The sequence below is a fragment of the Hylobates moloch genome, unplaced genomic scaffold (assembly GCF_009828535.3).
Source record: "Hylobates moloch isolate HMO894 unplaced genomic scaffold, HMol_V3 SCAFFOLD_23, whole genome shotgun sequence".
Classification (NCBI taxonomy): Eukaryota; Metazoa; Chordata; class Mammalia; order Primates; family Hylobatidae; genus Hylobates; species Hylobates moloch.
The window spans coordinates 8452395-8465267 of record NW_026652298.1 but is presented as its reverse complement, the minus strand read 5'-3'; the positions used below and the strand labels follow the sequence as shown (position 1 = coordinate 8465267).

At 39.8% G+C, this 12873-nt stretch overlaps 1 protein-coding gene across 6 annotated transcripts in view; it reads left to right on the top strand.

Moving 5' to 3' along the window:
* The window catches only part of LOC116462231 (cAMP-specific 3',5'-cyclic phosphodiesterase 4D), an 810743-nt gene extending 798405 nt beyond the window's left edge, over positions 1 to 12338 (top strand). For all 6 annotated transcript variants that reach the window (XM_032144524.2, XM_058433986.1, XM_032144523.2 and 3 more), the window contains 4 exons: positions 8662 to 8816; positions 9707 to 9829; positions 10327 to 10509; positions 11071 to 12338. In XM_032144524.2, coding sequence (XP_032000415.1) covers positions 8662 to 8816; positions 9707 to 9829; positions 10327 to 10509; positions 11071 to 11487 — 878 coding nt within the window. In that variant the 3' untranslated portion in view covers positions 11488 to 12338. The remainder of the gene's footprint in view (positions 1 to 8661; positions 8817 to 9706; positions 9830 to 10326; positions 10510 to 11070) is intronic.
* Positions 12339 to 12873: the final 535 nt, after the last annotated feature.

The window sequence follows — 12873 nt, the reverse complement described above, 5'->3', positions numbered from 1 at the left end:
AGTTTCGTCTGGTAATTAAGAAAGACTTGCTCTTGGAGCCAAGATGGCCGAATAGGAACAGCTCTGGTCTACAGCTCCCAGCATGAGCGGCACAGAAGACGGGTGATTTCTGCATTTCTGTTTGAGGTACCGGTTTCATCTCACCAGGGAGTGCCAAACACTGGGTGCAGGACAGTTGGTGCAGCACACTGTGCGTGAGCCGAAGCAGGGTGAGGCATTGCCTCACTCGGGAAGCGCAAGGGGTCAGGGAGTTCCCTTTCCTAGTCAAAGAAAGGGGTAACAGATGGCACCTGGAAAATCGGGTCAGTCCCACCCTAATACTGCGCTTTTCCAATGGGCTTGGAAAACGGCACACCAGGAGATTGTGTCCTGCACCTGGCTCACAGGGTCCTATGCCCACAGAGTCTCAATGATTGCTAGCACAGCAGTCTGAGATCAAACTGAAAGGCAGCAGCAAGGCTGGGGGAGGGGTGCCCGCCATTGCCCAGGCTTGCTTAGGTAAACAAAGCAGCCAGGAAGCTCAAACTGGGTGGAGCCCACCACAGCTCAAGGAGGCCTGCCTGCCTCTGTAGGCTCCACCTCTGGGGGCAGGGCACAGACAAACAGAAAGTCAGCAGGAACCTCTGCAGACTTAAACGTCCCTGTCTGACAGCTTTGAAGAGAGTAGTGGTTCTCCCAGCATGCAGCTGGAGATCTGAGAACAGACAGACTGCCTCCTAAAGTGGGTCCCTGACCCCCGAGCAGCCTAACCGGGAGGCACCCCCCAGGAGGGACACACTGACACCTCACTCGGCCAGGTACTCCTCTGAGACAAAACTTCCAGAGGAACTATCAGACAGCTGAATTTGCAGTCTCACGAAAATCCGCTGTTCTGCAGCCACTGCTGCTGACACTCAGCCAAACAGGGTCTGGAGTGGACCTCTAGCAAACTCCAACAGACCTGCAGCTGAGGGTCCTGTCTGGTAGAAGGAAAACTAACAAACAGAAAGGACTTCCACACCAAAAACCCATCTGTACATCACCATCATCAAAGACCAAAAGTAGATAAAACCACAAAGATGGGGAAAAAACAGAGCAGAAAAACTGGAAACTCTAAAAAGCAGAGCACCTCTCCTCCCCCAAAGGAACACAGTTCCTCACCAGCAACGGAACAAAGCTGGATGGAGAATGACTTTGACGAGTTGAGAGAAGAAGGCTTCAGACGATCAAACTACTCCGAGCTAAGGGAGGAAATTCAAAACAATAGCAAAGAAGTTAAAAACTTTGAAAAAAAAATTAGAAGAATGGATAACTAGAATAACCAATGGAGAGAAGGGCTTAAAGGAGCTGATGGAGCTGAAAGCCAAGTATCGAGAACCACACGAAGATCGCAGAAGCCTCCATAGCCGATGCGATCAACTGGAAGAAAGGGTATCAGTGATTGAAGATGAAATGTATGAAATGAATGAAATGAAGTGAGAAGGGAAGTTTAGAGAAAAAAGAATAAAAAGAAAGAAATGAACAAAGCCTCCAAGAAATTTGGGACTATGTGAAAAGACCAAATCTACGTCTGATTGGTGTACCTGAAAATGACGGGGAGAATGGAACCAAGTTGGAAAACACTCTGCAAGATATTATCCAGGAGAACTTCCCCAATCTAGCAAGGCAGGCCAACATTCAGATTCAGGAAATACAGAGAACGCCACAAAGATACTCCTCAAGAAGAGCAACTCCAAGACACATAATTGTCAGATTCACCAAAGTTGAAATGAAGGAAAAAATGTTAAGGGCAGCCAGAGAGAAAGGTTGGGTTACCCAAAAAGGGAAGCCCATCAGACTAACAAACAGCTGATCTCTCGGCAGAAACTCTACAAGCCAGAAGAGAGTGGGGGCCGATATTCAACATTCTTAAAGAGAAGGATTTTCAACCCAGAATTTCATATCCAGCCAAACTAAGCTTCATAAGTGAAGGAGAAATAAAATAGTTTACAGACAAGCAAATGCTGAGTGATTTTGTCAACACCAGGCCTGCCCTAAAAGAGCTCCTGAAGGAAGCACTAAACATGGAAAGGAACAACCAGTACCAGCCACTGCAAAAACATGCCAAATTGTAAAGACCATCAAGGCTAGGAAGAAACTGCATGAACTAACGAGCAAAATAACCAACTAACATCATAATGACAGGATGAGATTCACACATAACAATATTAACTTTAAATGTAAATGGGCTAAATGCTCCAATTAAAAGACACAGACTGGCAAACTGGATAAGGAGTCAGGACCCATCAGTGTGCTGTATTCAGGAAACCCATCTCACGTGCAGAGACACACACAGACTCAACAGACTCAAAATAAAGGGATGGAGGAAGATCTATCAAGCAAATGGAAAACAAAAAAAGGCAAGGGTTGCAATCCTAGTCTCTGATAAAATAGACTTTAAACCAACAAAGATCAAAAGAGACAAAGAAGGCCATTACATAATGGTAAAGGGATCAATTCAACAAAAAGAGCTAACCTAAATATATATGCACCCAACACAGGAGCACCCAGATTCATAAAGCAAGTCCTGAGTGACCTACAAAGGGACTTAAACTCCCACACAATAATAATGGGAGATTTTAACACCCCACTGTCAACATTAGACAGATCAATGAGACAGAAAGTTAACACTGATATCCAGGAATTGAACTCAGCTCTGCACAAAGTGGACCTAATAGACATCTACAGAACTCTCCACCCCAAATCAACAGATTATACATTCTTTTCAGCACCACACCACACCTATTCCAAAATTGACCACATAGTTGGAAGTAAAGCTCTCCTCAGCAAATGTAAAAGAACAGAAATTATAACAAACTGTCTCTCAAGACCACAGTGCAATCAAACTAGAACTCAGGATTAAGAAACTCACTCAAAACTGCTCAACTACATGGAAACTGAACAACCTGCTCCTGAATGACTACTGGGTACATAATGAAATGAAGGCAGAAATAAAGATGTTCTTTGAAACCAACGAGAACAAAGACACAACATACCAGAATCTCTGGGACACATTCAAAGCAGTGTGTAGCGGGAAATTTATAGCACTAAATGCCCACAAGAGAAAGCAGGAAAGATCCAAAATTGACACCCTAACATCACAATTAAAAGAACTAGAAAAGCAAGAGCAAACACTTTCAAAAGCTAGCAGAAGGCTAGAAATAACTAAAATCAGAGCAGAACTGAAGGAAATAGAGACACAAAAAACCCTTCAAAAAATTAATGAATCCAGGAGCTGGGTTTTTGAAAAGATCAACAAAATTGATAGACAGCTAGCAAGACTAATAAAGAAGAAAAGAGAGAAGAATCAAATAGATGCAATAAAAAATGAAAAAGGGGTTATCACCACCAATCCCACAGAAATACAATCTACCATCAGAGAATACTACAAACACCTCTATGCAAATAAACTAGAAAATCTAGAAGAAATGGATGAATTCCTCGACAAATACACCCTCCCAAGACTAAACCAGGAAGAAGTTGAATCTCTGAATAGACCAATAACAGGCTCTGAAATTGTGGCAATAATCAATAGCTTACCAACCAAAAAGAGTCCAGGACCTGATGGATTCACAGCCGAATTCTACCAGAGGGACAAGGAGGAACTGGTACCATTCCTTCTGAAACTATTCCGATTGATAGAAAAAGAGGGAATCCTCCCTAACACATTTTATGAGGCCAGCATCACCCTGATGCCAAAGCCTGGCAGAGACATAACCAAAAAAGAGAATTTCAGACCAATATCCGTGATGAACATTGATGCAAAAATCCTCAATAAAATACTGGCAAACCGAATCCAGCAGCACATCAAAAAGCTTATCCACCATGACCAAGTGGGCTTCATCCCTGGGATGCAAGGCTGGTTCAACATACACAAATCAATAAATGTAATCCAGCATATAAACAGAACCAAAGACAAAAACCACATGATTATCTCAATAGATGCAGAAAAGGCCTTTGACAAAATTCAACAACCCTTCATGCTAAAAACTCTCAATAAATTAGGTATTGATGGGATGTATCTCAAAATCATAAGAGCTATCTATGATAAACCCACAGCCAATATCATACTGAATGGGCAAAAACTGGAAGCATTCCCTTTGAAAACTGGCACAACACAGGGATGCCCTCTCTCACCACTCCTATTCAACATAGTGCTGGAAGTTCTGGCCAGGGCAATCAGGCAGGAGAAGGAAATAAAGGATATTCAATTAGGAAAAGAGGAAGTCAAATTGTCCCTGTTTGCAAATGACATGATTGTATATCTAGAAAACCCCATTGTCTCAGCTCAATATCTCCTTAAGCTGATTAGCAACTTCAGCAAAGTCTCAAGATACAAAATCAATGTACAAAAATCACATGCATTCTTGTACACCAATCACAGACAAACAGAGAGCCAAATCATGAGTGAACTCCCATTCACAATTGCTTCAAAGAGAATAAAATACCTAGGAATCCAACTTACAAGGGATGTGAAGGACCTCTTCAAGGAGAACTACAAACCACTGCTCAATGAAATCAAAGAGGATACAAACAAATGGAAGAACATTCCATGCTCATGGGTTGGAAGAATCAATATCGTGAAAATGGCCATACTGCCCAAGGTAATTTATAGATTCAATGCCATCCCCATCAAGCTACCAATGACTTTCTTCACAGAATTGGAAGAAACTACTTTAAAGTTCATATGGAATGAAAAAAGAGCCCGCATGGCCAAGTCAATCCTAAGCCAAAAGAACAAAGCTGGAGGCATCACGCTACCTGACTTCAAACTATACTACAAGGCTACAGTAACCAAAATAGCATGGTACAACAGAGACATATATCAGTGGAACAGAACAGAGCCCTCAGAAATAATGCCACATATCTACAACTATCTGATCTTTGACAAACCTGACAAAAACAAGAAATGGGGAAAGGATTCCCTATTTAATAAATGGTACTGGGAAAACTGGCTAGCCATATGTAGAAAGCTGAAACTGGATCCCTTCCTTACACCTTATACAAAAATTAATTCAAGATGGATTAAAGACTTACATGTTAGACCTAAAACCATAAAAACCCTAGAAGAAAGCCTAGGAAATACCATTCAGGACATAGGCGTGGGCAAGGACTTCATGTCTAAAACACCAAAAGCAATGGCAACAAAAGCCAAAATTGACAAATGGGATCTCATTAAACTCAAGAGCTTCTGCACAGCAAAAGAAACTACCATCAGAGTGAACAGGCAACCTACAGAATGGGAGAAAATTTTTGCAACCTACTCATCTGACAAAGGGCTAATATCCAGAATCTACAATGAACTCAAACAAATTTACAAGAAAAAAACAAACAACCCCATCAAAAAGTGGGCAAAGGACATGAACAGACACTTCTCAAAAGAAGACATTTATGCAGCCAAAAAACATATGAAAAAATGCTCATCACTGGCCATCAGAGAAATGCAAATCAAAACCACAATGAGATACCATCTCACACCAGTTAGAATGGCCATCATTCAAAAGTCAGGAAACAACAGGTGCTGGAGAGGATGTGGAGAAATAGGAACACACTTACACTGTTGGTGGGACTGTAAACTAGTTCAACCATTGTGGAAGTCAGTGTGGCGATTCCTCAGGGATCTAGAACTAGAAATACCATTTGACCCAGCCATCCCATTACTGGGTATATACCCAAAGGACTATAAATCATGCTGCTATAAAGACACATGCACACGTATGTTTATTGCAGCACTATTCACAATAGCAAAGACTTGGAACCAACCCAAATGTCCAACAACGATAGACTGGATTAAGAAAATGTGGCACATATACACCATGGAATACTATGCAGCCATAAAAAATGATGAGTTCATGTCCTTTGTAGGGACATGGATGAAACTGGAAACCATCATTCTCAGTAAACTGTCGCAAGGACAAAAAACCAAACACTGCATGTTCTCACTCATAGGTGGGAATTGAACAATGAGAACTCATGGACACAGGAAGGGGAACATCACACTCCGGGGACTGTTGTGGGGTGGGGGGAGGGGGGAGGGACAGCATTAGGAGATATACCTGATGCTAAATGACGAGTTAATGGGTGCAGCAAACCAACATGGCACATGGATACATATGTAACAAACCTGCACATTGTGCACATGTACCCTAAAACCTAAAGTATAATAATAAAAAAAAAGAAAGACTTGATGGAAGAGGTAACTTATATTGGACTTGAAGATTAAAAGGTTTCAACAAAAATGTTATATAAGGTAACCTCTTTGCCCCTCTGTGCTGTGCATTGTACCAAAGGATGACAGCAACTTTCTGATCATTCCTGAACCTTCAAGGACTCTACTTACAAGTAATGGATTAGTGTCTTTGGTGAAAATCTGAGGAGCTGCAGAATCCTGCCTACCTCCCAATTTAAATGTGACCATATGCCTTCAGTCCTAAAGAAGAGTAGAAAGTTAAATAACTTTCTTGAGATTCAGTTTCTTAAACGCTAACATTTGTTCATTTAAAAATCAACAGTCACCACCACTTTCCTGTAACAGCGTCTGAGATGGAAGAGGCTATGGAAGCCTGCCAGTCCACTAAGGCATCCTTTCCTGGCTTTTCTAGCCAATCTGGACTCTTTAAGTGTCAGGAGATAACCACTCTCCAAGACAGGCCTTGCCAGTATTCTTGGACATCTGCCCTACGTGAAAGGCCCTACTTATATCCAGTAGAACTCAGACTCTGTTGCAACTTCCATACAACAGATCATCCTTTTCCTTGAAGGAACAGCTCGTCATCTTATTCGTCTGCAGGGTCAATAGCCTTAATTTCCTTCACCTTCAGCTTCATGTAAGCCAATTAGGGTTTTTGTAAGGCTAAGTCAATTCTGTTAACACCCCTTGTCTACATGCATATTTCCTCCCTTAAACAAACTCTAATAATTATCTAGTATCTAATAATTATGTCTTCCTTTCAATATATGTTTGTTTCCACTGTAGAAATACAATAATATGTGCTAAGAGCCTACATAGTTTTAAAATTTTCATTTCTATATGCTTACCTATCTGTAGATAAAGGTTCATAAAGGCATTTATAGACACTGTAAAAGTTCACCAGAAACTGCCTTTTAAAAAATAACACTATTGTTTTATCTAAAGAAAACAAAAAATAACAAAAAAATGCTGTACAAACCTACTCCCACTAGTCTAAACAGCTCTGTTCCTGTAGTTTGGGAGCAGAAATTTAAGTGTGCAAATTTGTATTTCTATAGTTCCAATAAAATAATAGAATTTCCCAGTTGAAAATGTTAAGCCTCTCCTCTCCTTCCTAACTCCATTAAAATAGCCATTGAATAGTATTGGGTATTTCTTTCTTAAAAAAGGATATATATTTCCAAATATATTTTCTATGCATTTGTTAGAAAAAAGATCAAATATATGTGCTTTTAGCCTTTTTCCTTTTTTTTTTTTTTTTTTTTGAGACGGAGTCTCGCTCTGTCGCCCAGGCTGGAGTGCAGTGGCGCAATCTTGGCTCACTGCAAGCTCCGCCTCCCGGGTTCACGCCATTCTCCTGCCTCAGCCTCTCCGAGTAGGAAAGGATCTTGCTCTGTTGCCTAGCTTGGAGTGCAGTGGCACAATATAATGGCTTACTGCAGCCTTGAACTCCTGGGCTCAAGCAATCCTTCTACCTCAGCATCCCAAGTAGCTGGGACTACAGGCACACACCACCATCCCCAGATAATTTTTTATTATTTGTCAAGATGAGGTCTCCCTATGTTGACCAGGATGGTCTTCAACTCTTGGGATTAAACAATCCTCCTGCCTCGGATTTGCTTTTAATCTTTACAGTGATTAAGTGGAAAGAGAATAAAGCATCAAAAGTTTTTTAATGATTATCTTGTAGATCTGGGTCTGCTGTTTACAAGAAGTAGGAGAGAGGCAGAATCTCTCCCTGCCTAAAATTCACACGTCCAGGGCAGTAGGGAAAGTGTGGCAGAATCTTCACCAGAGGGTATACAGGCAGCCAAACACAACATCACTGTGTGAAGCTGTGAGCAAGCAAGCAGGAAGAGCAATATCCCTGTACAGTATACAATGACTGCCACGATACTTGGAAAAGAAAATGGAAATCAATGAATAAAGCTTGGACTTTCAGAGCTATACATGAGCAAATGAGCAAATCTAAACTTGTTCATATGATTCGTTATTGTTCTTGTACCCTCTTTGAGTACAAACAACCCTGTATCACATGAGCCTCACTTTATATAGTGCAGGGTAGGTATTTCACAGTTACCAGGAATACAAAACCTTATGCTCTGGATGTGTTATAGATACTAAGAATAATGTCATATTCTGCTGAGCTCATGGCAACTCTAGAGGAGAAGTTAAAGAAAGATCCAATTCTTTCACTTTAGAGAAAGCTGAGACCTACAGAGTGAAATGACCTGCCACACGTTAGTAGCATTAGAATTCACTCCCCAAGATTCATTCCAGTGTTGTTCCTGCTCTTACGTTATCTGATTTATTCTCTCCTGGATATTGTCATGTAATGATAAGGGCAGCAGAGAAGTTTAGGGGAAATTACATCCTAAATCCAGAATTTGAAGAATCAGATAAACTTCTTACAAACAGTTTTGCTGATCTTTGGCCTTTTGTCTTTTTTACAGACTCTGAACTTGCCTTGATGTACAACGATTCCTCGGTCCTAGAGAACCATCATTTGGCTGTGGGCTTTAAATTGCTTCAGGAAGAAAACTGTGACATTTTCCAGAATTTGACCAAAAAACAAAGACAATCTTTAAGGAAAATGGTCATTGACATCGTAAGTAGCTGATAAAAGCAAAAAAAGAGAACTGTGATGCAAGTTGTTTATAATTTAGACATAAGAACAAGAAGAATATTAGGTAAAAGGAACTGCATTTCAAAACATATTATTATGGCCCTTTATGTTATAGAAGTTGCCCATGATGCTGGCTGTGATGTTCTGTAATAGGTTGTTCACTTCTAGCAGTTTGGACTTGAGAATAATGTCAGCTCACCATCATCATTTATTTTCTGGGCCCCTCCAGTCTGGTGGCAGGCAGAGAAAAATGACTAACAAAAGCAGATTGTGTGGGCCACAGCTCAAATGGATTTTTTTCCCACCTTTTCTCATCAGTACACAGTGCCATTTAGAACATCCATGACTTTACTCTTTTTTTCTATGCATCTTATTCAGTGATTCTGAGACAGGAAAATCTCTAGCTTTCAAAAACTTTACTCTGTTAAATTTTGTACATACAAAGGCAAGAATGATCTGTCTTTTAAAAGAAAATTATCCAGAATATTTTGTTTCTGAAGCAGTCTGTAAGCAACCTTGAATCTGTTCATCATAGTCTAATATAACTACTTTCTGGTCCAAGGAATGGAAAAAACTTGAAAACGTGTAATGATGTCTTATCCATGGAGATGTCATCCCAGTTTTCACCATGAAAGTGGTTGTCAGTACCTAGCATTTCTGTATATTACACACATTTATCTGGGCTTTGGGAAAACTTGGTAGCAAAGGGGAAAAAGACTCTGCCCCCAAGAAGGAGTAAGGATTTTCCACTGTCATTAAAAGGCATAGTGTTGTTTTATTCCTTTTTCATGCTCATATTCTGCATAATATTTTCATGTGTAAATTCTGTTTTCTCTGAACTTTACTCAATAATATACTCTCTATATTTTAAGGTTCTCGCAACAGATATGTCAAAACACATGAATCTACTGGCTGATTTGAAGACTATGGTTGAAACTAAGAAAGTGACAAGCTCTGGAGTTCTTCTTCTTGATAATTATTCTGATAGGATTCAGGTAAAGCCTTATTTGAGTTTGCTTTGTGTGTGTGTCTGTGCACATGTGCACATGTCTGTGTGTTCAGCTTTGATAAGATGTATTTCTTCTTTCTCCCACCTTATACTTTCAGCAATTATAGGCAGGATTTTTATCCAAATTTTTATTCCTGAGAATTAACCAGGTAAAATTCTACTGGTCTTTTCGTTTGCATCTACATTAATTAAAAAAACTAACAACACCCCACAGAACCAGCCACTTAAGCGGCTCTGAATCTAGTCAACCATGCACATAAACAGTTTCTCTTATGCTATTTAGATGCAGTGGAAGTGGCATAATTTGGAACTATTAATACAAGCGTGAACCATACACAGAGACGTCATGGTTGAGCTGTTTGGAATAAATCTTACACTACGTGTATTTTTAAGTGTCGCAGTCATCCAATGTGAATTTCTAGTTTTTTTTTTTTTTTTAAAAAAGGAACACGAGTGAATAGAGAATGCATCCATCTATTTTAGGTTCTTCAGAATATGGTGCATTGTGCAGATCTGAGCAACCCAACAAAGCCTCTCCAACTGTACCGCCAGTGGACGGACCGGATAATGGAGGAGTTCTTCCGCCAAGGAGACCGAGAGAGGGAACGTGGCATGGAGATAAGCCCCATGTGTGACAAGCACAATGCTTCCGTGGAAAAATCACAGGTAATGCATGAAGTGTACAGCTTTCAGAGAGAACAGAGCTACCGCTTTAGCATTGGGTTACTTTGTATTACATATGATAGTATTTTACTGGATTTTTAAAATTACTTTGTTTTTGACAAGCTCAATTTCACCTTAGTATTTATGATCCAAAGAGCTTTCATTCTTATGACTTACATTCATATAGTCATATATATTCTAAGAACATATTTATGATGACTATATTCATTTAATATATTCATATACATAGAGCACATGGCATTATTTCAGTTATCTGGATTCACCTACAAATTGGTGATTCTAAAATAAGCCCTACCATGTCAACAACTGGAAAATTTTTTATGCTATGAACATGCTCTTTAACGAAGAGTTCTAGAAGCTAGGTTTGACCAGCTAGTAACAATACTTTATATGGTCTGTTGCCGAAAATAGTGATAATTTTACCAAACTAAGTTTAGTAGTCTTCTGTTCAGTGTTTTATTTGTGGGCCATGATCTAGTCAAGCTTTTCCATTGTTTCTTAGTCCCAAGTCCTCTACTCATACTGGATTTTTTTCTTAACTAGGTGGGCTTCATAGACTATATTGTTCATCCCCTCTGGGAGACATGGGCAGACCTCGTCCACCCTGATGCCCAAGATATTTTGGACACTTTGGAGGACAATCGTGAATGGTACCAGAGCACAATCCCTCAGAGCCCCTCTCCCGCACCTGATGACCCGGAGGAGGGCCGGCAGGGTCAAACTGAGAAATTTCAGTTTGAACTAACTTTAGAGGAAGATGGTGAGTCAGACACGGAAAAGGACAGTGGCAGTCAAGTGGAAGAAGACACTAGCTGCAGTGACTCCAAGACTCTTTGTACTCAAGACTCAGAGTCTACTGAAATTCCCCTCGATGAACAGGTTGAAGAGGAGGCAGTAGGGGAAGAAGAGGAAAGCCAGCCTGAAGCCTGTGTCATAGATGATCGTTCTCCTGACACGTAACAGTGCAAAAACTTTCATGCCTTTTTTTTTTTTAGTAGAAAAATTGTTTCCAAAGTGCATGTCACATGCCACAACCACGGTCACACCTCACTGTCATCTGCCAGGACATTTGTTGAACAAAACTGACCTTGACTACTCAGTCCGGCGCTCAGGAATATTGTAACCAGTTTTTTCACCTCCATGTCATCAGAGCAAGGTGGATATCTTCACGGATAGCGTTTTTAAGAAGATTTCAGCTTGGTAGAGCTGACAAAGCAGATAAAATCTACTCCAAATTGTTTTCAAGAGAGTGTGACTCATCAGGCGGCCCAAAAGTTGATTGGACTTGGGGTTTCTATTCCTTTTTGTTTGCAATATTTTCAGAAGAAAGGCATTGCACAGAGTGAACTTAATGGACGAAGCAACAAATATGTCAAGAACTGGACATAGCACGAATCTGTTACCAGTAGGAGGAGGATGAGCCACAGAAATTGCATAATTTTCTAATTTCAAGTCTTCCTGATACATGACTGAATAGTGTGGTTCAGTGAGCTGCACTGACCTCTACATTTTGTATGATATGTAAAACAGATTTTTTGTAGAGCTTACTTTTATTATTAAATGTATTGAGGTATTATATTTAAAAAAACTATGTTCAGAACTTCATCTGCCACTGGTTATTTTTTTCTAAGGAGTAACTTGCAAGTTTTCAGTACAAATCTGTGCTACACTGGATAAAAATCTAATTTACGAATTTTACTTGCACCTTATAGTTCATAGCAATTAACTGATTTGTAGTGATTCATTGTTTTATATACCAATGACTTCCATATTTTAAAACAGAAAAACAAACAACTTTATGTTGCAGGAAACCCTTTTTGTAAGTCAAGTCTTTATTATTTACTTTGCATTGTTTTGTTTCACTCTTTCCAGATAAGCAGAGTTGCTCTTAACCAGTGTTTGTCTTCATGTGCAAAGTGACTATTTGTTCTATAATACTTTTATGTGTGTTTTATCAAATGTGTCTTAAGCTTCATGCAAACTCAGTCATCAGTTGGTGTTGTCTGAAGCAAGTGGGAGATATATAAATACCCAGTAGCTAAAATGGTCAGTCTTTTTTAGACGTTTTCCTACTTAGTATCTCCTAATAACGTTTTGCTGTGTCAATAGACGTTCATTTCACAAGTGCATGTCTTTCTAGTAATCCACACATTTCATGCTCATTTTTATTGTTTTTACAGCCAGTTATAGTAAGAAAGAAAAAGGGTTTTCCCCTCGTGCTGCTTTATAATTTAGCGTGTGTTTGAACCTTATCCATGTTTGCTAGATGAGGTCTTGTCAAATATATCACTACCATTGTCACCAGTGAAAAGAAACAGGTAGTCAAGTCAGGGTTAACATTCATTT